We start from the raw sequence: 23708 nt of genomic DNA on the forward strand, positions 1-23708 counted from the left end.
GCCTCTCCTTGAAAGACAGTGCCACTTTATCTCACAAGTGTTGACTTACGCTTTGTGGCTCGTAGGAAAGAATACCTGGACTATTAGAAAACTGGAGTTCAAGTCCTGGCTCAGTCACCCTCTTTTTGCAGCTCTCTGGGCTGTAAGAAGACAGCTGGGTCAGGTGCTTTCTAACCCTGTACCACTTGGTAGAAAAGGAATCCGACATGCTGCCTTCTATGCTGAAAGCGCATCTTTTCTTTCCCCTCTCCTTCCCTCCTTTTTAAAGAGAGCTAGGCACTCCATTCTAAAGGGAAGGGTCTGGGACTAGGAGGCAAGAACCTTTCAACCCACCCTGTCTTCAGTTCCATTATCTGGGAAAGGAGGTTGTTCTCCAGGTACAGGAGCCAGGATTCATAGGTATTGCTTGGGCCTGGCGTGTGGCTCAGCCCTGCCCTCTAGCCTTCTGGCTGCCGAGGTCTAGAGGAGCGGTGAGTGGGCCAAGGTTCAAAGAACCAATCAGGGGAAGAAGCCGCTTGGGCTTGGTGTTTTCTCTTATTACCCATTTGAACTGTTAGCTGCGCTCCGAACTGCAGTAAGTAGAAGATAGGCATGAATTTCATCTTTCATAAAGCCATTTTCTGGAAGAGGTGGCCTGGCAGCTTAGATATGATTTGGTCTATTTCCTTTGGCTAGAAAGCCAAGACTAAACTTACTAGATTGGTTAGGGACTCTGGGCACCCCTAGAATATGTTGTGAAATGATCTTGCCTTTATCATTCTGCACTCTGAGACCACCATGCAGCCAGAGACCAGCAGTGTGCCCCTCTCACTTGATACGGACGATTTTGAATGAAGCAGGCCAACAATTTCAGCTCAAGTCAGTGTTTCCTCTGGAAACCAGCAAATTTTGCTAGCAATTTGGAAACTGGAAAATGAGCTTTCCCAACACAGTAGTGCTGCCTTGTATGTAATGAATGGCACCACTAAATATCTCATGATGGATCTGTGAAGGGGTGGGAGAAGTGGGGAACCTCTCCTTCCACCCCTAGCCTGTTTTAGAGAACTGCCCTATCTCCCTTCCTCCACCCTTGACATCAGATTCTTCTAACGATGGGAGAGGGTTCAAGCTTTTACTTCTTTGAAAAGTCACGCCCCATTTCTAGAGACATTTGAGTGATCTGAGGTGTCTTGTGAGCTCTCACCAATGTCCAGAGAGGTCACCCACCCAAGAAATCCAGTCCCTGCTGGGGCAGGTCACAGCAGCTGTCCCAGAGCAGTCACTCTGCACCACAGATGGCAGAGGAATTTTGGTCCCTTTGCTTATTCATTCTAACATTCAGGTGGTGGCTTTGGCAAGAGCCTCTTTGGCTAGGCAAGTTCCCAGCTTGGTCACTTGATTGGAGCCACAATGTCTGAAATAAACTTCAGTGATCCTATTTCCCACCCAGTCTTAATTTTGTGGGAGGCAGAAAGTTATATATTTTTTTCCCAGAGCTCAGCTCTCTCTTACGGGTGTGCTTGATGGAGACCAGTCACTGAGAAGTGCTTTAAGTTTATCAGCGTTCCCTTCCAATCCCTCCACCTTCTCCAGCACCCACCCCTCTTTGTTGCACTCAATCAAGTACACGTGTTTCATCTTCAAAATAAAAATTTATTCAGTCTGTAACAAGAACATTGAATCTGCACATTTGCGCACAAGTTCACATTTAAAAACAGCGGAGCACATCAGTAATAAAAAAAATCTATGATACAAGTGGAACATCCCAACCACCAGGAAGATTAAGGAAGGGGATGAGACCACTCTTTATATTCTGCTTCAAATGCCTCAAAAAGGTCCCAGAGATTCCAGGGAGCACCTGCTTTAATAAAATGTGAGAATAAAAGTTTGGGGTGGCCTGGGGTAAAGGTAACAGTCAATGGGAGAGTCTTTTGGACTTGTTTTCCACATTTAGAACAAGTCCCACAAAATAATGTAGAAAGAAAAAAAAATTAAAAGGCACCTTAAGCTATACCAAGCAAACCAAAATCCAGTAAAACATAAAAACCAAACAATTGTTTGTGGGCTGATCGATTAGGGAACATTTCAGGGCCAGTTACCCAATTTTCAGGTTAGGTCATCAGCTTGAGTCAAGCCCTGGGCCTTAGCTCCATGTGTGTAGACAGGATGCTGCCACCAGGGTCAAGATGAGGACACAGATGGTAGCATTAGTCATATACCCCTTGGGGCATTGTCCAGCCCATGAGGGATGATTCCAGTTTAGAAATCCTGTCCTAGATCTCTGGGGGCACTGAGAACATGAGTCTAGTTCTCTTTTCACAGCAGGAGCCAGGCCTAGTCACCCTCCACTTCCAGGCTGGACAGGTACAGTAGCTCTCCGTGGCATCAGGAACCTCACGCCCTGGGGGGAGGGTTAGGAGTGTGCAGCTTCCTGCTTTGGTGGCAGTCTTTTTCCTAATATGGGGGTCGGGCAGCAAATACATTTATGCCTAATACATGCCTTGTTCTTTTAGTTTGGAAGGGAAAACAAAGTCCAAGATCCTGTTAAGTTGGATTGGTGCTAAAAGAGCGAAAATGTCACCTCACCTACCATCAAAAAGCAAAAAACCCCCCCAAAAAACGACACTAGCCATTCACCATGACAACCATCACTATAAGACACACAACCACTGAAGAAATGACGACTATTTCCATACAGAGTGTCAGATGGGAGTGCAGGACACAGATGGAAGCCAGCTCCAGGCTTTCCCCGCTTACCCATGAGAGCTGACCACCACGGCCTTGCTGTGTGAGGCCGCCCAGGACAGCCAGGTCTGGGGGCCTGGAGGAGGCGGCTGAGCTGCTGTCAAGATGATGCATGTTTTAATACTCATACAATGTAAACGAAGTATCCACAAACACCTGTTCAAAAAAGCCAAAGGATGGCTTTATTTAAAAATTTTAAAATGCCCTTAAAAGTGACCCTTTTTGCATAATGCTTCTTAAAAAAAAACACAACTCCCACAAAAACATCTTTACCAAACATGCCTAGATCACTTGCGAACTGAAATCCTCAGGTGGACCAGGTGAAGATTTCTGCGAGCTGCCACGTCTCAGAAGCTTCAGGTCTATCCAACAGCATCTGTCTGGGGCCCATTAGCAGGAGGGGACCTCAGAGCCTGGGTTGGCATCCTCAGGCTGTCTTTGGAGCTCTTGGTAAATTCCCAAACGAGAAAGAGGAAATACAGTTGGGATAAAGGGATAGAACCAGGATAATGCTCGATAAGGAGCCGGAAGAGGCTGAGATGCTAGTAATGATCCCAAACATTCAGAATCTGAAAGGCAACCGAAACGAGGAGAGATGAATATCACTGCACTACAATACTACACGTCTACTGTGCTACACACTACTCCTAAGTGTTTCTAATCCAAGAAAGGGTGGGGCTTTCTCTCCTTCCTACTGACCAGGTAATCACCCCGACTGCAGCCCCAAACCTGTGCTCCTGGGGCTTTTACCCCATGCACCAAAATGTTACTTTTTACACACACACACACACTCACACATTCCTTCAGAGCAACTGAGAGTCAGACTATGGTGTTTTTCAAAATACAGGTAAAGACAGGCACTGGACAAGAGGTCAGGACTTCTCCTCCTCAGCTCTCGATCTACCAGAACTGCTGTTCCAGGGCTGGGTTTTCCATGAACAGAAGAGGGAAATGGGTCACCCGAGATTATCAGCAAGCTTGAAGAGAAGTCTGCAAAGTCCTTGATAGCTCATCATGTTCTTTCCCTGGACACTGCTCAGCTGCATAAATTAATATAAGAACACCCAGTGGTGGGAGTTTGAGAGAACTGGCAAAACCCCATGGCATGACTGAATTACAGACCCTGTAGAGAGGATGTTTATTTAGGCAGGTAAATTAAATGTTAAAAAAAAGGCAGAGCAAGAACATTTCCTCTATTCTTTAAGACGTTTTTGTTCTTCACAGCATTAGCAGGATCCCCCCGTCTTGGTTACCGAACGCACTGAGTCGTGCACACAGTAGCGGGGAGAAGAGAGAACAGTACAGTCCTGACTATCCTGCTTGTACGCCTCAATGTGAGGGATGTCACCATCTCAAGGGACATCATTCTCTTAACCTCCATGCACACCCTCCTGTCCCCACCCCTGCCACAATTCTCTGTCCTTTCCCCATCATAGTGGTAGTGCAGTTGCCTCAACAAGACAGGCCAGCTTAGGTGGACGAACCCTGGAAACGCATAACTGTGTCCTGCAAGCTTCCTCACACTGGTACACACCACCTAACAAAACACGTTAGAACACATTAAATGTCCTGGAACCACAAAGCTGGGTGGATGATACATTTGAACATTTAAGGAAACTACTTAGGGACAGCACAGGTACATATAATTACTACACCACGAAGACACTTAGAGCAGGAGGGTTTTGTCCAGTTTGCCTCCTGGCAGTGATGTCCGACCCAGCCACGGCTTCCACATGGCAACTAGATTCACAGCCCCTCTGAGTGGCCTCAGCCCCTCTCTCTCTCTTTTGGGCCACCCTCCTTACCGCCTGCCCCCACCAAACAATGGCCTCTGGCATCACCTTGACAATCTGTGCACCTCTCTTTTCCTTTCAGTGATGAACCAAAAACCTACATCTCGAGTCTGTACTCGGTCAATCTCTCAGCAACGTGGACGTCAATCAAAGCAGACGGGAAGCAAGTTTGCAAACCTCTTCAGCTTTGATGACTTGCAGAGGGTGTTTCATTCCAGGCTAAATATGTTTTCGGAAAGGAGCAGAAAGAGGCTTGTTTGTGGCAGGTGCTCCTGTGGTAAGGATCTCCACAATAGCAGCAAAGCAACAGCATCCTAGCTGGAGTCACGCAGGGCGCCTGCCCTGGGCTGAGGCCTCCCTGCAGCCTCGCAAGCCTGAGCAGCAGGAGCACTCACACACACCCTGCTGTGGTTCTGCTGCCCACAAACAAGGTTCTGAGGCTTCAGTCTCAAAGAAAAATCAGCCTTCAGTCAAACTGTGATCTAATGGGAACCTTTAGGGGTTTCTCTGGGGAGGAAGTTACTAATAACGCATAATTTGGCAGGAGCTGGCAATTAGGAGTCTCCATTTAAACAATTACAACCACTGTCAATATACTCTGCAGATTCCTACCAACGCCCATCAGTTTTATTTCTGTGGTGTCTGTGTTTTCCAGTTGCAGCTTTACTCCTTAAAAAGAATAAATCAAAAAGGCCCTATGACATCAACAAAACACTGTAAGAAAGTGACATTATGTACATAAATACTGTGTATAAACTAGAGAAATGACAAATCTTCCAGGAAAAGGGGAAAAAAAACTTATGTCAAGTGTTAACAGTGATAATATCAAAAAGAAAACTTTGCATTCAATGGAGGTTATACATATGTAATGTAACAATCAAATATCATCTATGAAATTAAAAAAAAATAGGCAGCACTGGGAGAAACAGCATGAAGGGGGAAAAAACAAATTGAAAAAAATATGGCCATTAAACTCAAAAGGCCCACAGAATTATTCAAGTAACGAAAGGGTTAAAACCCTACATATGTATTCATTTTACAAGAACACACTGACTTTCAATTGCTGTTTTTCAAACTTGTGGCTATTGGACCTGAGCTGGGAGGAGCTGCAGAGCCCATTTCCGGCAGGGGGCCAGGACCACCACCTGTGTGCAGCCCAAGGATCCTAAGATTGGGCAGCAGCCTCCCCACCTCCGACTTCACCTCCTCCTTCTTATGCTTTCCTCTACAGAGGACCTCGTGGGTTTTGTTGGGGGTTTGCTTTTAATTTAATAAAAAAATTATTTGCTTGGGAAAAAATATATTTGCTTGGTAAGTTTACAAAGCCGGCCATTATAACGCCTTTCTGTAATGATCCACTCTGGAGTACAAGAAATGGATTCTGTAACCTCCACACCCTCCCTCCCCAACCTCCCCGGCAAGCAGAGCAGAACTTGTCCACTTCAGGAATTCCCATGGGCCGGAGCTGAGGACCAAGAGCACGCTGACATCCAGTCCAGCTGCCCATCAGCCCACCTGATGCATCAGGTCTGCCGAGCATACCCTCCACACACGGGGCCCAGGGGAGCATTTCCAATTTCCGGCTTCTTCCCCACCGTTCCCGGCTGCTTTCCTTTCTTAAGCAAGCAAGCTCACCTTTTCTCTCAGAGGGCGAAAGGAGAGAAGCAGGTGGCAGTTGCCTGAAAAACAGCAATGTGCCTTTGATAAAGGTGTTCTACGAAAATGAGTATTTTTTGAGGTTTGAATTTTCTAAAAATAAAAAAAAATGATAAAATGGTCTTGCCGTCCAAATCAATCTCGCTCTCACACACACAGAGAAAAAAAAAAACCCAAACCCTGCATGCGCCAGGAACAGTAAAATGACCAAAATATTATAAAACTAACCAATAAAGTGCATGTTCCTTACATATTACACCTGCCCCTTTTACAAACATTTCTTTTAGAAAGTCACATGTGTAGGCTCAGAATCACATGGTATTATAGAAGGGGTTGGTTGTCCGCTTTTTATCATTTGCCTTTTTCAGCCTCCTCAGGGGGTGAGTTCTGCTGTGCTGCTGATGGAGGGGAGCCCAAGCCAGCCCTGGAGCTGGGCCTGCGTACTGCGGCCCCCGGGTCTGTAGGAGAGGAAGGCCTCCTTCAGAGCTAGTAGTCAATTCAGGTCCTGCCTTGGGGAGCAAACACTGCTGACTGTAACCAAATTCTTTGGCATACTGTGCGAGGGGCCTCTCTACGGGCTTGCTCTGCACGACACACTCTGTTGTTTTAAGTTGCTCTATAAAATACTTGGTGGGCTCTGGGTCCTGGGGGGCATCTGGGTTTTCTGGGGGCTCGTGGGCCTCCATGGCATGCATGCCGGAGTCCGTTCTGATGAAGGGCTGAAGCAGTTTGAGATGAGGGGACTCCGAGGAAATGGGCTCCCTCTCCAGTAAACAGTCTTTACAGAGGTCCAAGTAACCTAACTTGGCGAGGGAGGTGGAGCGCCGCATTTGGGGTGGCTTGCTGAGCCCTCCCTGGCACACGGCTCGGGACTCCATTTCTTTAGCGTGCTCCTTCACCACACGGGAGCCCTTTACACTGTCACCACTAGAGCCGTGTGGGAGGCTACAGGCTACAGGTGACGGGTCCGGTTTTTCTTGTAACTTCCCAATGTTGTCACCAAGTTTGCTAGTTAAACTTGGGTCTTCGCTACTTGGCTGGGAGCCCTTATCTGACACTTCACGGTCACTGGAGAGGGGACCCTCCTGATTTGCTTCCTGGCCACCCTGCTCCGTAGGGGGCTCGCCGTCTGTGGTGCTACTTTGCTCGGTGACACCTTCCAGGTGGACCACGGCCTGCGGATGCAGGTAATCCAAGTTGGCGGACGGTACGTGAGTCGTGTGGCTGACAAAAGGCGCTGCTGTGTCCCGGGCTGTGGATGGGCCACAACCCCCAGCTCCAGGGCTGCTCATGGCGGAGGTCTGGTGAGCGGGCCTGCTGTGCTCAGGAGATGAAGAGGGAGGCAGAGGTAGCACTTTGGGGTGCAGAGAAAGGTGGTCGGGGCCCAGCGTCCTGTTCAGATTTTCATCCAGTGCACAGAGGACAGTGAGGGACTTTTCCACTTTCACTTTCCTCAGTCCTTGCTCCTCACCGGTGGCCGTTTCACCCTCTGGCCCAGTGAGGTCAGCTGATGTCACCGTATGGGTATACTCAATGATTTCTATCTTCTTGGAAACAGGAAGAGGAAATGCCTGTGTCTCGGGTCCCTGGCATGAAACCACAGTCCTCTGCACCTTCAGGACCCCTTCTTGCTCTGTCCTAGGATCTGGCCCTGGGCAGCCCTGGGGAGCTGGCAAGGCCTGAAACTCCGGCAGCGCGGGCGCTGGAGTGACGACGGCATCCTGCTCACAGTGGGGCAGTGAGCCAGCCTCAGACCCACCGCATTTCCCTTTGCCCTTGTTCATCTCTGCTTCCTTGGGGACAAAGGCATGTTCTAGGGTGGCTTCATCACTCTTCCCTTTTGGTGCTAGGTCCGCCACAGAGGAATCGTTCTTGGAATTCTTGCGAGCGGGCACTGAGGTACATGTGGGGGTGGCGCCGTGGTGCTCTTGCTCCTGCCGCAAGCGCTCTTCAAACTCCAAGGTGGCCCGCCTCACGGACCCAGGGCACCACTTGGCACCTGGGTGCACCCCTGGGCCCCAGAGCTCTTGTTCGCCCTCAGCTGGTTCCTCTTCTTCCAAGTCTGTGGTGGACGAGTGTGCAGTTAGGCAGCCTTCTGGGTCCCACTTCCCTGAGTCTTTGACTAGTTCCGGCTGGGCTGTGCAGGAACCCCCATTCTGCTCGTTTCCAGGTCTGTCCTCCAGGGCCTGGGCCCCCTCAAGGGGCATCTCATGGGCGGCGTTCTTCTTTGGTGTATGGCATGGGTTAGACAGAATGTCTCCTTTCAGTTGAATCTGTCCAACTCCTTGACTGATAGATTCAATCTCAGTGACGATTTCTTTGACTGAGATTGCATTTTCTGAATGAGATTGTATGAAGATGTCTGGGCTGACCAGTTCCGAGATTGCCTGAGAAGAGACAATAGTGAGATGGTTATGGCAAATTATAGTCTAATTGAAAATGCCTTTTTTTGCTTACTAATATATATTTTCTTTGCTTTGCTTACTAATCCTCTGATCCAGAACCTTCTGGCTATGAGGACACAAATCATGGAGTGTCTGGGACCATCTTCTGCCTAGGACTGGAGTCTATCTGTTTTGTCATACAAGAAAAAGACATTCATCAAAGGCAGAGATACAAAATTAGTTACAGGCTGTATCACTGTCTACTGAACTTTCTGTTCTGTTTACTCAAATAGGATTCCAACCTAATATCTCGCTCCAAAAATGAACAGCAATCAGCCTCAGAGGCTCCTAATTTTCCTAAGACCATGAACCTTCAGAATTTTGGCCATAATGGGGGTAAATGAGACCTTTCCTCTCTGGCCTATCAGCTTCCAGCCAGATTCTAACCTAGTTTGAAGGGAAGAGTCGCAGTAAGGGCTTGGTGGCCCCCTTAGCCATGCCCAGTGTTTTAGACAGGGCAAGATGGATGAGGCTATCATCTGATGTCTGATTTGGAGACACTGCTCTCTCCTCTCCCCTTGGCAGCTTGCATCCATGCCCTCCCACCTCTTCTCCTAGCAGCACATGAGGGCCCTGTGCCTGATTACACAATTTACAAGTTTCCCAGGGCTCCTGCTGGGAAAGGTTTACTTGGCTTATGCTGCCATGTGCCTGGGCGAACTGAGAAACCGTGACTCTGCCATTTTACTCTTCTCCCAGTTACGAATTCCCAGATGGATTTAGGACAAGGTCAGAGAAAACTGGCCAATGGGAAAACAAGTCCTATCATAAAGAAATAAGAATTTCAAAGTCTGGAAACGGCCCTTGGACACTTCTTAAAGTGACATCAGTATGACCATCAGCCTACTTTGGTAAGATTTTTATAAACCTTCAAAGTGCAATATTTCCCTAGGAATTGTTCTGGTCTTTCCCCTTCAAAAGAGAGTCAGAGCTGGTACAAACTGACAAGGTCAGTTATACCTTTGGGAGAAATCTGCCAGGATGTTAGGCAGAGGCAAACTTGCCAAGACTGGGAGAGAAGCCACAGCGGGCCTAGTGTGTGGATGGGCTGTGGAGGGAGTGCTCTCATATGACCAGGGACTTGCAAACGAGCTATTTCTGTCAGAGCTGCTACACCGATTGGGCCAAAGGAGAGCTAAAGCATTCAGGTTTCCCAGTAGAAACGAAACAGAGGCATAGACTTTGGGGGAAGAGAAGAAGACAGAAGCAGAGGCAATGACTGCCCTGTAGAGTTAAGGAGAGAGAGAGAGAGCAGATGAGTAATGGACAAGGTGGTAAATATAAGTAGATAAGACATCAGGAGATGTCAAGAATCTACTCATCTCCACTGAATTCATTAAGTAAGGTTTGGTATGTTAGAGTAAATCTGTCACCATTTACTTCCCAACTACTGTATTATATTGATACATTATATTGATTAAAATGCATCCCAATTTCAGAAGTGTCAAAATGAGAAAAAGTGTGAGTCTTAGAAATGATGATACACAGTAATCCTTTCCCTGGTCTGAGGAAGCTCTTAAGAGCTCATATACCACTGAGAAGAATCTTCGGGTTCTGTCTGCTCGCAAATCATTTCCCCAAACCATTCCTCAATTCTTGAATAATGCAGGGTCTGAGATAAGGGGCAACTCTGAAACATTAATAGCAAGAACTCAGCATGGGAATCAGGCGCTACCCCAACAATTGTTTACACTGTCTAGTATCTGAATTTTCTGAGAAGAAAGACTTTTCCAAACAAATCCAGCTTCTCAGAGACACACAAGTCTCCCTCAGGCAGCATTTCACGGCTGGTGAGATTTGATCTGAACTGCTGAGGCCCAAGGAGGGGACCTCTCCTTGTTCAGCTAAGACATTTGTTTTGGCTAATCCCTTCTTCCCTCATCCCTTCTCAGAAGTGCTTCCAATGACACCAAAAACCTGGAAAGATAAATTCCTCAAAAGGCAACTGATTTAAAATAATATTCAAACTCTAAGTTTTCAAGGAAAATCTCTCTCCCATGCTGCCTTCCTAAATCTTCAGCAACATCAAAAATAAAGTAGACACAGCTGAATCCCAAATATTTTGTCTTTGAAGAGAGCTTCATTAGGTGGAGAACTAGAAAGATAGTTTTTACCTTTGACTGTTCCTCATCTATTGAAGATTCTTCAGATACATGAGGCGTATTACTCAAAGAGGTGCTTCTCTGATCGTCAGCTGTCACTTCAGAAGGGGCTACTTCTATCACCGACAATCGACAGCTCTCACTCCTTCCTCCACCCAGTTCCTCCATCCTTGAATGGGAAAAAGATCGTGACCGGGTTTCTTGAGAAAGCTCTACAAACTTCTCTAGGGCACTAAAAAAATCAATGCGATCTGTACTGAAATCTGAGACGTCAGCCTGGCAACTGGGTTGGGGGCTCGGTGACTCAGGATCAGGGGACATGGGGAGGTCTTTCAGGCGAGATGTCAATTCTTCCATAGGCAGTAAGTGGACGGTCATGTCTGCTTTCAGTGCGTCTGTCTCCAAATCTTCGACTGTTAAGTCTGGAAACTTGTTGGCCATTTCTGGGGCCTGTCCAGGTTGGATTAAGGCTTTGGATGCATGGCAGTTGTCAAGAGGGAATTTTGATTCACTGAGACAACACCCTGATGTGCATCCATTGATGTCATTTAGGTTTAATTCATCTTCGATCTGTCCAGCATGAAATTCCCTGGAAGTAAACTCCAAGCAGATCATTCTTTCTTTGGTACATAGGCCTTTCTGATTTTCATCTTGTGGGACTACATGTTCCACGAAGACGGGAGGTATGGGTGGGTGACTCTCCATGGTCTTCACCTCGGCAATCTGGTCCGCTGAGGTGGTGATCTCCTTCTTGTTGAGTTCTAGCCCTGGTTTGCAGATGGGTTCGTGGTGGTCTGAGAGGTCGCTATCTGAATGAGATCTCCAGAGCTTGTTATGCCGCTGTTTGCTGTGGAGGACATACACAAGAGATGCCTTACTCTGGTTTATGAAAACAATCAACACCCTAGCAGGAAACCACTCCCAAAGAGACTGAAATCTTAACTGGCAAAATGCTTTGCTAATGCCCAATGGCAGCGGGCAATAACGATTTGAAGATGTTCATTTAACTAATAGCAAAAAACAGAAACAAAGCAAAACAACAAGAACAAATAAATATGAGATCTGATTTTTTTTAACCTATTAATTAGACTGACAAGAACTAAAATGGTTATTAACAGAAAGTGTTGATGATGGAATGGCCCAACAAGTCCTCTCGTTTACAGCTGGTAGAAATGTGAATTGTAGCATTTTAAAGAGTGAAAACTCTGGCAATAGCTCTCAAAATTTGACCCTTTAACCAATTTTTAAAGAATTTTTCATGGAGAAATACTACTATAAATGCACAAAGATATACATAGAAGGATGTTCACTCTAACACTGTGGTCCTAAAAATATCAGACCCCCACCCACACCCCGAGAGGATTTACTGAAATTACAGTTCATATACGTCTATACTAGGAAGCTGTCAAAAACAGTCAGGTATTTTAGTGGGATGATGTCCAAGGCATACTATTAAGTGAAAAAGCATGGTGAACACATTTGGAACGGTCAGTTCCATGTTAGAATAAGTATAGGAAAATATCTGGAGGAACATCACCAAACTGGTAACAGTTCTTTCAAGGAAAGCAAAAACACTTTTGGGGAGGGCTTTACTTTCTATACTCTGTATTTCTATAATTTTTGAATTTTTAAAATAACAAGAATGTTGAACTTAAATAACCAGAAAAAAATGAAAACAAAACAGCACTCATGTAATACAAAGAGAAACAGTCTATTGGAGCCCATCACAAATCCTCGTAATTGGGGTGAAAGCTGATATAGGATTAATCACTGAGGTGGAAGTGTGGAGGGTGGTAATCTTTCTTGAATTAGAAAGCAAAAGGGAGGCTAGTAAACCTGGAGAAAAAGGGTGGTAACAGAATGGAAGGAGATGAGCATGAAGTACAGGCCGCTTTCAGAAGGATCTCTGGATAAACACCATTAAGCTAAGGTGACACCTCGAAAAGCAGGTGAGGAGGCCAAAGGAAGAACACACACACACACACACACACACACACACACACACACACACACACACACACACACAGCAGGCCCCACCCCCATCAACCCTTCGGCTTATATTATGGAGGGAAGGAAGGTCTGGTGTGGGGATGAGGTTTCATTTCAAACCACACTCTCGAACAAGGAAGCACAGTTCCCCAAGCCCCAGCCAAAAGGAGAAAGGTGGCTCTGTGGGTGGGCAGGATCACCTGCCCAGGGAATAGGTCACTCAATGGTTTATGGGGTATGGTTTCCATGACTTACAAGCTGATGAAGAGTGACCTAACCGCAGGGTAGAATGGGAAACAGCCCAAAACAACTTACCCCCGGGCTCAGGGCCACGCCTGCCTCAGAGGCCTGTAAATCTCTGCTGAGTCATGCGCCTGCACTAATGTGAACCCCTGTTTGTTCTCAGCTCTGCACCTGCTCTCTCTCAGCTCCCCCTGCCTGTCTGCTGTTTGGGTGGGGCTCTCTCTCTCAGGCCTGCACAGCAAAGGGATGCTTTGCTGGGTAGGGAGCAGGTCAATCTGTGTATGAAGACAGGCTATAATCAATCAGCTGGGTGGAAGGGAGGGTTTTCCCTCTTTCTGAGCTGCAAGAACGCCAGCCACCCCTAGGAGGAGACAATAAATCACACATCCCAAACGAGTGAGTGGCTGTGTGGAGAGGCAAACTGACTGGTTGGGGCCTAAACTGTCCATTGTGACCAAACAGTGCCAATGTGCTTCCCTTTAAAGGTTCTTCTTTTATATCTAGACACCCTTGTTTCCTGACCTAAATATAACAGTGTTCTCCAGTTTCTATCCCTCAGCTATCATGAAGATGTTCAGCCTGTACCAATCCCTCTCAGCCACCACGGCAGGACAATTCCTGTCATGCAAATGACTGGGGAGACATCTCCGGGAGCAGCTGTTGTCATCCTTCTAATAATATAAACTCAGTCAACAGGCAAATGGGATGCTTCCATGATCCTAAGAACACTCTGAAGTATGATTTTTCAAACTGCCTGTAAATCACTAACCAGTCAGTAGGGAGTAAGAAACTGAAGTTATGCTAATAGGCACAAACAGTGCCTGTTTAAGAGGAAGTGGCTGACATCATAGCTGCTTTGCCCAGCAGGGATTTCCTTCTCTTCCTGGAGGAGATAATCATCAGAAAATATTGGGTCAGGGCTCTGGAATTAAACTGACACCTACTTGTAAAGGAGAAAGAAATATTCCAATCTGAAGATAGGTGTGACTCTGCCTCCTTTTTTGTGTTTGCAATAGGACCTGCAGGGAGAGTGGAGACTGCAGCTCTCAGCTGCAGTCAAGATGTTCGGTTACCATGGTTTCCAAACCCAGCTACTCCACAGGGCCCTTCCTGATCCCCTCCCCCCTCTCCCCCCTGAGGTTATTAACCTCTGTCCTGAATTTTGTGCTTATCACTCATTCCCTTTCTTTTCTTTATAGAGTCATCACATTGTTTTGTTCTTAACAAGGTACTGCTCAGTTCAGAATGTTTGGGACTTTATATAAATGAAATCAGACTGTATATATCCTACAAGGTGGGTCATGGGCCATGTATGAATCATCGGTGTTCCTCAGTAACACCAACTGTTTTCCAGCGAAGCTTCTTCCCAAGCCAGCTTATTCTAATGCTCCATTACTGGTAGGGGTAGATGTAAGACATTAGCTCATCTTTATTATTTGAAATCCAGCTGACTCCCCCTCCCCAACCTATTCCAGGTAGGCAGCAAGTAAACAAGTTGCCAAAGAGAACTTCAGAGTTGGTTTGTGGCCCGAGTGATGCAACCAAGTCTCAGGTTCTTTCCCACGTGGGTAGCCTCTGACCTGAATTTGGATTCACATAAACACACTGACACACATGAGCAGATTGGGTCATTCTGGGCAAGAATCTGGCCTTTTACTTAGTAAATGAACACAAAGGAAATAGAAATGACAGGATACACATCAGTGATGTCCCATTCTCTTGCCTCCACTTGCTTGCTTTCTTATTGTCATATGCTTGATAAAGCACTGTTTGAAAAAGTGATACAGAGGAAAAGACTGCTAAAAATAGAGTATCTGTTATAGTGCAATCAGGCTTCTTAGGGCATTATGGTGACTTCTTGGGGCATTAGGCAGCCTGTGGAAAGGAGCAGAAGGAAGAGAAAAAGCTTCAATTGAGCATTTTCTGTGTGTTGTGCTTTAAGATTATTTCTCTGAAAAGCTATTAAGAAAATCCTTTAAACTCCGATTGTGATTGGCTGTCACCTGACCAAGAATCCACGCCTTCTCCTGCTGGCTGACCACTGTGCACCGCTAACTAGACTTCACTGTCTGCCCCAGCAAAGCCAAGGTAAGACAACTTGGCCTCCTCTGGCCCTGGTGACAGAGGTGTTCAAAGAATCAAAGCTGACATCTGTGAGGACATGTGGCACAAACTTTCCCTGGCCACCACACAATTTTTTCTTATTTGCTTTATATACTGGAACCTAATATCACAGACACATGGTCAGCTTGCAAAAGCCTGAAATCTGAACTTGTCTAATGGAACATAAATCTGCCAGATACCTACATGATCAGAGTGCAGAATAACAGACAGGGCCGCTGGCAGTTTAATGGAGGGTTTCAAAACACTCACACACACACACACACACACACACACACACACACACACCCTCCCTCCTGCCTCACTCCCCTCCCCCAGCTATAAGAACAGAAAACATAAAATTAGATATGAACAATATCAGTGGCTTTATGATACCCTCCCTTTTAGGTCTAAGGGAGAATATTAAAATATTAGCCTTCCCCAGGCTCTTAAAGACATGCTGAGAGATGCAAAAAGTCCCTTGTATTTCAGAGGGGCTATCATTCTTTGGCCCACACCCTCACATTCTGATTAAGAGACTGTTACCAATTCACAAATCACTACAGAGGCCTGGTGTCACTTTCCTAAACTTCTCTTCTACCAAGAGCTCAAAGTACCAAGCTAATAGCATCAAACAGAGTGTTGCCACCTCAGGGTAAGTATCCAGTGGCAACCTGGACAACCACGGGGCTAGAGAATGCCAGATCAGGGCTCTATCTTTTTGGGAAACCACATGCTTCCTGGGAGAAGACAGGAAACACAAGAACTAAGCACCTGGACAGGAAATGGAATTTCTTTGCAAACAGAAGGAGTGGGATTTTTCTAAGGCCTTTCCTCTCTGGGTTACCTAAACTGCAGAGCTTGACAGAGCTCCAGGCAGTCACAGGAGTCTGGGTTTCTTTGCTCTTCCGAGTTGCAGATCCTGGAGCAGCACTCAGGAGTCTGCTGGGCCCAACGCACTTGGTAGGGTGGTTGGCAGGTTAGCTGCAAGCGCTGTTTCTTGACAACACATCATAGACAGCAGGCCCCAATGGCTGTATAACTGGCAGGTACTCCCACTCTTTTTCCTCACTGGCAGAGGCCTGGTTTGGTTGGGATGTTCACTGTCCCACGGGTTCAGGGCATGTGGAACTTCCCTAGCACCGGGGTGTGTGTGTGTGTGTGTGTGTGTGTGTGTGTGTGTGTGTGTGTGTGTATGTGAATGTGTGTGTGTGTGTGTGTGTGTGTATGTGAATTTGTTTTAGCCAGTTCAGGAAATTCTATTTTCCTAGCCAGTGATTAGTTTTGGCATATGACTTAGTCCTGGCCAAGGGGTCTTGTGGGGGAAATCTACTGGGGAGCTCCTGGGAAAGGTCTCCTCATTATAATGGAAATGCCCATTCATTTAGCCAGAAGCTGTGGAATTTAAATGTAGATGCCTAGCAATGTGGCAGACATCTGGCAATCATGAAGAAACAAGTTCAAGGACCAAGCCGTTCTTAACCGAGGAAGGTAGAGCAGAAAGATGGAGATTATCCAAGTCCCTGATGACATCACCGAGCCATCAGAGTCTGCTTCTGTGCTTCGTGTTACAGTGCTGTTAAATGGTCCATCTTTTTATACCACATCTAGCTGGGTGTTAGGCCAGATATCCTCTGTTTGTCCCTGCAGATCCACTCTTCAGCTTTTTCACCCTTTTCTCTGCCCTTGAGATTGATCTACGGACCACGTCAATAGGCCCTCGTTTCTTCTGCTTTCTGCAAGGTTTGGCTAATGGGACACCCCAGCAGGAGACTGGAGGGAGGGATGAAGATAGACCTTTTACTCCCCTAGCTTCCTCCCTGCATGGTCACTTCAGGCTGACTCTGTCCTTTAATTGAAGGTTATTGCTCCTCTCTGAAGGTGCCTTTCTTTCCAGAAGTCTCCTCCTAGGTTCTTGTAACTGCTCGCTCCCTTGGGCCTAGGAGCCATTAACAAACAGCTCTGCTGATACAAGTCCCTCGACTCTCCTTCCATTCCGCACCTTTGTTAATAGTCCCTTTATAAAGCCCTCCTCAAATAATCCTAATCTGAGTATGCAGTTTCTTGTTGAGATCTCAATTGATAGAGGTATTCTATTACTTGCAGCTGAAAGCAGCCTAAGTGATGCCCCCAGCACTGGATTCCAGTTCTTAAAATCTAGAAGATATCACAATACAGGAAGTTCCAGGACCACCTCTTAGTCCAGTTTCTAATGGAGCTGGTGTGCCTGTGGGTGGTGGGAGGCAGTGGTTGGAGGAGGGAGGAGGAAATAAATGACATATACATACATCGAGCAGAAAGAAATAAACGGCACATGCGCATGTGTTTTCTGGAGGAGGGAGATGATGCAAGTCACATCTGAATAACCCTTAACAGCACATAATGTACATTTGTATACATTTTTATGTCTAATAACTCTGTGAGGGAGGTCTCTTGATTTTCATTTTATAAACAGGGTCAGGTGAGGATCAGAACGGTGTAGTAACTTCTCAGAAGTGCAGCAAGGGAGTGAACCAGGCACGGCAACCAGACCTACTGACTCAAATTCTGTGGTTTTCTCATTCTCCAGGGCTTGCCCCTCCCTCCATGAATCAAGCCTAGGAAGGCAGGATGAAACCGAAAGGAAAGAGGCAGGGTGATTTGTGGGTTTATGCCGCTCTTCTTATTCTCATCTAAGATTTTTCTGAAATTCCTTTAACATCTAAGAAAAACCACATATGCTAAAAAGCCCAACCCAACAGCTTGCAGTAGCCTGGGATTCCAGAATAAATAGTGAAATTGGCAGGACACATCGTATCCTTCCTCTCAGTGGGTCACGTGAGGACACTGCCTAACATCCGTCGTGTGTGTCTGGGAATATACAATAGTTATGTCTCATCCAACCCTCAGATGCCTCTTTCTTGTGCCAAAAAGAACTGCTGTGTCCTACCTTCTGATCTAATCTAAAAATGTCATCAAAATTTGGCCACAAAGACCTATAAATTCTTTGTTAAGTGAAGGAGACTTGCATATCCTCCTGGCTTCTTAAGAGAACAGCTCGAGATGAAATTATGCCAAGTACTGAGTAAATGGGAGGGTTTTTTTTGGTGGAAACCATAATGCTATGCTGTGGCCACATTTTCACAATACTTCGGGGTGGGAGGGTGGTCCCTCTGCCTGGATAGGCTGGAAGGCTATGTAACACTTTGTTCAGGGGAAACACAGTCCAGATTCAAGAGTCAAGACCAAGTCATGAGACTCGCTGGAGTCAAACTCTGGCACGAGCCCCAACTGCTTCTAGGCATCTGTGCCTTCACCCTAACAAAATTATCTAGAACATGCCTACATGGAAAAAACACAGCAACATCTAGCACTCCACAGAACTTCAGTATGTGGCCTGTAAGGAAACTGATCCTTAAATCCTGTTTAATACCTGAATCTTTTTCCCAAGAGCAGCTGAAGGTGGCTTTTATCACCAAAAAGGTAATAAATGGTGAAATTACTCATTTTATAACTGATTACCACATTGGTTGGAACAGCTGGTTCTTATTGATACAGGAAGATGTTTAAGACCTAGTACTGGGTAGACAGAGAAAGACAAATACTGTATGGTGTCACTTATATGTGAATCTGAAAAAGCTGAACTCAGAGAGACAGAGAGCAGAGTGCTGGTTACCAGAGGTGGGGGTTGGGAGAAATGGGAGGTACTGGTCACAGGGTACAAACTTCCAGTTGTAAGATTAACAAATTCTGGGGAGCTAATGTACAGCATGGTAATTACAGCTAATAATACTGCATTATATACTTGAATATTGCTAAGAGAGTAGATCTTAAATATTCTCACCACAAAAGAAGAAATGTGTGAAGGGATGAAGATGTTTCCTAATGCTATGGTGGCAACCAGTTTGTAATATACAAATGTATCAAATCAACACACTGCACATCTTAAACTTACTCAATGCTATATGTCAATTATATCTCAATAAAGCTAGTGGGGGAAAGGAACAGTTAAGTGCAGTGTAAGTGCTCAATGAACACTGCTACAGTAAAAACAAAAAAAGACCTAACACTGGGCAAAGAGGTAGGCCGAAGGACCGTTTTTATGAAACAATAGCCATCAATATATGTGATAAGAGTAAGACCTAGAGAAACAGGTAAGATAACGTCAACTGCTCTCTGTGGTTATTGAGTTTATGAATGATTTTTTTGCTTTGTGATTTTCTGCATTTTTACTAAGCATATGTATAAAACTGTATTAAAACATTTAGAGAAAGAAAACAGGGGAGCTATTTCACACCTCAAATGAGTTATACATACCCCAATTCTGCTGATTTATTAGGTGACTAAAATTACTGGGGAGGGGTCAGTGAAACCAAGCACTGAGAAAAAAAAATGTCCAACGCAGCAGCAGGTACTTTTCTTTTTTTTTTTTAAAATAAATGGGCCAAAAAATTTCTAAGAATTTCAGCTACGCCTACAATTACCTTGGGAGTAATCAGTATCCATTTTGACAAGGCAGCTGCATCTGGCATGAGCAGATGTCGAGAAGCGTTTATTAAAATCTGTATCTTGTTGAGAACTGAAAAAAGGGAATAGTATTTTCCACCCTTTCGTTTAAATGTCTTTAGTTTTGATTAAATCCGAATCTTCCATGCTCATTTTAAATGCTGTACTTAATTTTTAAAAAACGAGATAGAGATTTCAATTTGCAAAACGTCTGACACGTCCAAGTTAGGCGGAGAACTAGCAGCAGAGAAGGACATTTCACCTTGCCCTGGGGAGTCTAACGGAGGGAACATCTGAGAAAGTCACTTAGAGACTCACCTTGCCAGCAAGATCCCCTGGTACTCTTCCAGTTGTCTCATGAAGCTGGGGTTGGGCTTGGTCACAGTTCGTCTTTCCTTCACATAGTCATAGGCTCGGTCCAGGTTCCAGCCATATTCCTTCATTGCGTAGGCAATCACAGTGGAGGCCGAGCGACTCACCCCCATTTTGCAGTGCACAAGGCACTTAGATCCGTGTTTCCTGGTTTGGGAGGTGGAGGTAAGGAGGACAACACAACAGTGAGTACATGTTAAAAGCTGGGTTCTCAGTGTTTCCGAGTCTCCTGCCCTGCTCTTCCGGTGTTTTGCTATGCAATCCATTCCACCTTCCTGTGCGGGTATAGTACATAGCTATAACCTGCAGGCAATTCTGGTGTACTCAGACAATAGCCAATGTTAACATTAAGCCTCTTTCATTCACTCAACAAACGTTTACCAGGCATTTAGCATGTATGAGACAAGGCGCAAAGTAGGCCAGGCACAGATAAGGAAGTGACAGTTTGTCCTAGAGCAGCGGTTCTCAACCTGTGGGTCGCGACCCCTTTGGGGGTCGAATGACCCTTTCACAGGGGTTGCCTAAGACCATCAGAAAACAAAAAGATATTTACATTACGATTCATAACAGTAGCAAAATTACAGTTATAGAGTAGCAACGAAAATAATTTTATGGTTGGGTGTCACTACAACATGAGGAACGGTATTAAGGGGTCGCGGAAGGTTGAGAACCGCTGCTCTAGAGGGTAGGATTCAGTGGGAGCAGCAGACAATTAAAATTCAAAATGGTAAATGCAGTACAGCTGGGCACACAGTGTCAGGGGAGAATTTTCATGTTAGAGGCTGGACCCCATTTTGTGCGGTTAGTGCCAGGCCCTTCCTGGCCCCAGGGGCATGTTTCATGGCTGGCACGCTCTTGAGTTACAGGTGTGGCAGTGATTCATCTGATTTATCCAAACGTTCTCAATTGATTCTAGTTCAAGTTCCAGTAAGGGTTCTGTCCCTGGAGGAAAGCACACACCAAATGAAATCAACCCTCCTCTTTACTCAGATGCATCCCTGGATTACTTTTCACAACATCACCACCCGTGTTGTGTCTGGGGACTGGCTGTACAACCTGCAGGGCTGGATGGGACCACGTGATGCACCACGTGGCTTTCTCAGTGAGGGAGGGGTGGAACGAACAACTTTTTTTTTTAATGGAGTGGAAGAACAAGAAAACAAGGTTACCATAAAGTGATACTAAAAAACAAAACAAAATGCCTCAATCTTAACATGCCAGAGTTTATCACCTTGGACACAAACATTACTCAGTTGTGCTAGTTCTGCTAATGACACAGTATCTGGCACAGATGTAAGCCTTCAAAAAAAGTATGAACAAATTTATGGATCTGATGATTAGATCTGTCAACTGTAAGTAGAAATATTTTAAAATCTGGACAAAAAAATGGTTTCTCTTATCACCAGTGTACACAGGCTGGAATTCTTCCCAAGTGGCTATTACAGTAAGTTAAAAAAATCCACATGTCAGCCTAACAGGGGAAATCTATTAACTCACTCACTCACTTACTCACTCACTCACTGTATTACAATAGACAAGCTACCCTCTGAAAGCTTATTATCCTTTTGCCTGAGACAGAAACACATGAAAGAGTTAAGTACCAATTCAAGGAGACAAGAGTGTAAGTGCCAAAAGGAGTGAGCCAGATAAGCTCCAGGAATGCAGAGAATGGTCTGGCACAACTGAAACAGTCTCAAAGGAAGGTAACATTAACCTCCAACCTGTCAATTAGATGCAAAATTTTGGTGTTCTAAGATTGGTGCTTTGTGTGTGTCTGTGTGCTTAGGTTATCCCAAATGACTAGGAAATACTTGTTTTGTTGATGGCACCATAGGGTTTTCATTTCTACCACAGCTGGGAAGCCAACACACAGCGACTCAGGACATGTGCTCTATATGCTCCTATCAAGCTTTGACGACATTAATGCATTTCATTTCAGATCCACGCCTGCAGGCATGGAAAGTGCTCAATCCTGGACAATCCCAAGAAAAGACAGTTATGAAATCCACTCCCATGAAAACATTCCATCATTTTGAATCGGGTTTTTTCAGTGGATGGCTTCTAACTCATGTAGTAAAGGATCTCAAGTCAGTTCTCACCTCACCCAACTTTATGAGTGCCTTTCAGGTCTAACACCCACCCTGCAACACCCCCCACGCCCCTGCTGGACTGTCCAGGTTAAGCCTGGCATCATGCTAGTAATCCTAAACTTACCCATTTGTATATCGAGTCTAGAATTTAGGGCCCTGATTTAGAGTGAAACACATGAGCTGCCCAGGAGGCATCCACTCTCAGATGCTGACCTGAGAGGGAGCAGGAGCCTGAGAGGGAGTGAGTGCCTGCTTAAATGTAACCCGGGCACCTCGTGTATCTCACCCGAATCCCAGCCCTGCTGAGATCCGCCTTTCTTTTCACTGGGACAGGGGGCCTCACCTTGAACTCTAGTCTCTTTAGCTGTGACCTGAACAACTTGCCTAGTCTTTCCCAGTCCTCTTTCCTTAAGGGACTAGACTATTCCTAGATCCGGATGGACTCTGAAATGAGACATGATCTTGGTTCAAGCCTTATCTTCACCACTTGCTACTTAACCTTTCGGAACCTCATCTCTACAGTTTGTCCACATCTATACGGAAGGATGACAATACATGCCTCTCTGGGTTTTGGAAAATATTACATGAGAGAATACATGTAAAGTACTTGGCACATAGTAAGCATTATTCCGTGAGTGGTATTATTACTGGGAATAATTGAATAAAAGCTTTCAAGAATGTAAAATGCTATTTCAGAGAGAATGAGATAAAAGCTAGAGCATGGGAATTCAGGGTAACTAAAAGGAAGCATTTCCTGATCATGGTCCCTAAGAGAAGTATGGGATCATTCTCGAAGGAGGACTTTAAAAACAGAAGTGTTTCTCATCTGCCAGGGTGATGTGAATGTGGTCCCGCCAGAGGGGGAAGTGTGGCCACCATGCTCATTCATGGTGCCTTCCATTGAAGGCATCAAGCGGGTGGGCAAAGTGATCCCCAAGGACTTAAAAGAAAAAAGTCAGTGCTGACATATTAATATTCATTTATACTCAACACTAAAATAATACCAGTAAAGAGCATCACTAAAAGGGCCAATTAAATTTTTAAAAGGGACCAATTAATTTAAGGAAGACATTAACAGAAAGGCCAGAAAAAAATTTCACAATTTAGAGTTTCATAAAAATAAAGTAAAAAAAATAATTAAAATGAGAAAAGATTTCCAAAGCTCACTACTTTTATCTCTTGTCTTCAGAAAGGAGGACTCAGTATTCCATTTATCTGGAATAATAATTTCTATTATATAATTTCCAAAGGTACCCATTGGCAACTTTATTAAGCATTTTGTTCAGAATGTTTTCTTTTTCTCATTTCTATTTCTTTTGCTGCCACTTAAGTTTATTTAACTTTTTGCTCAGTGGAAATAGTCAACATGAGGTCCTTTTCTTCCAGGGGCTTCATCACTAAGTCATCTTCGCCCTAGGACTAAGAAATCTCAGGATTCTCTTGTTCTCTACTTCCTTTTCCCCCCTGAGTATCATCAGTAAGTTATCCATAGCTTTCAGGCTTCAGCCATTGTGTGGTGCACAAGGAACAGGTAAAAATGTGTGTTCGGGGCCCGATACTCACTTTGCTTTAGAGATGAATTTGTAAGTGTCATTCCAGTAAGCCAGGAGATCTGTTGCCTCTTCATCATAAACCCGAATGTTATGGTACTCAAAGACTCCTGGGAAGAAGTTATCTATCTCTCGAGTGACATTCAAGATATACCGCACC

At 45.3% G+C, this 23708-nt stretch overlaps 1 protein-coding gene across 3 annotated transcripts in view; it reads right to left on the minus strand.

Annotated features, from left to right (window-relative positions):
- Positions 1-1611: 1611 nt before the first annotated feature.
- SSH2 (slingshot protein phosphatase 2) overlaps positions 1612-23708 on the minus strand; it is a 245517-nt gene continuing 223420 nt past the window's right edge. For all 3 annotated transcript variants that reach the window (XM_019650419.1, XM_019650421.1, XM_019650420.1), the window contains 4 exons: positions 23562-23708; positions 19855-20055; positions 10732-11566; positions 1612-8560 (listed from right to left, as the gene is read on the minus strand). In XM_019650419.1, the coding sequence (XP_019505964.1) occupies positions 6485-8560; positions 10732-11566; positions 19855-20055; positions 23562-23708 (3259 nt within the window). In that variant the 3' untranslated portion in view covers positions 1612-6484. The remainder of the gene's footprint in view (positions 8561-10731; positions 11567-19854; positions 20056-23561) is intronic.

The sequence above is a fragment of the Hipposideros armiger genome, unplaced genomic scaffold, assembly GCF_001890085.2.
Source record: "Hipposideros armiger isolate ML-2016 unplaced genomic scaffold, ASM189008v1 scaffold_141, whole genome shotgun sequence".
NCBI classification, from domain to species: Eukaryota; Metazoa; Chordata; class Mammalia; order Chiroptera; family Hipposideridae; genus Hipposideros; species Hipposideros armiger.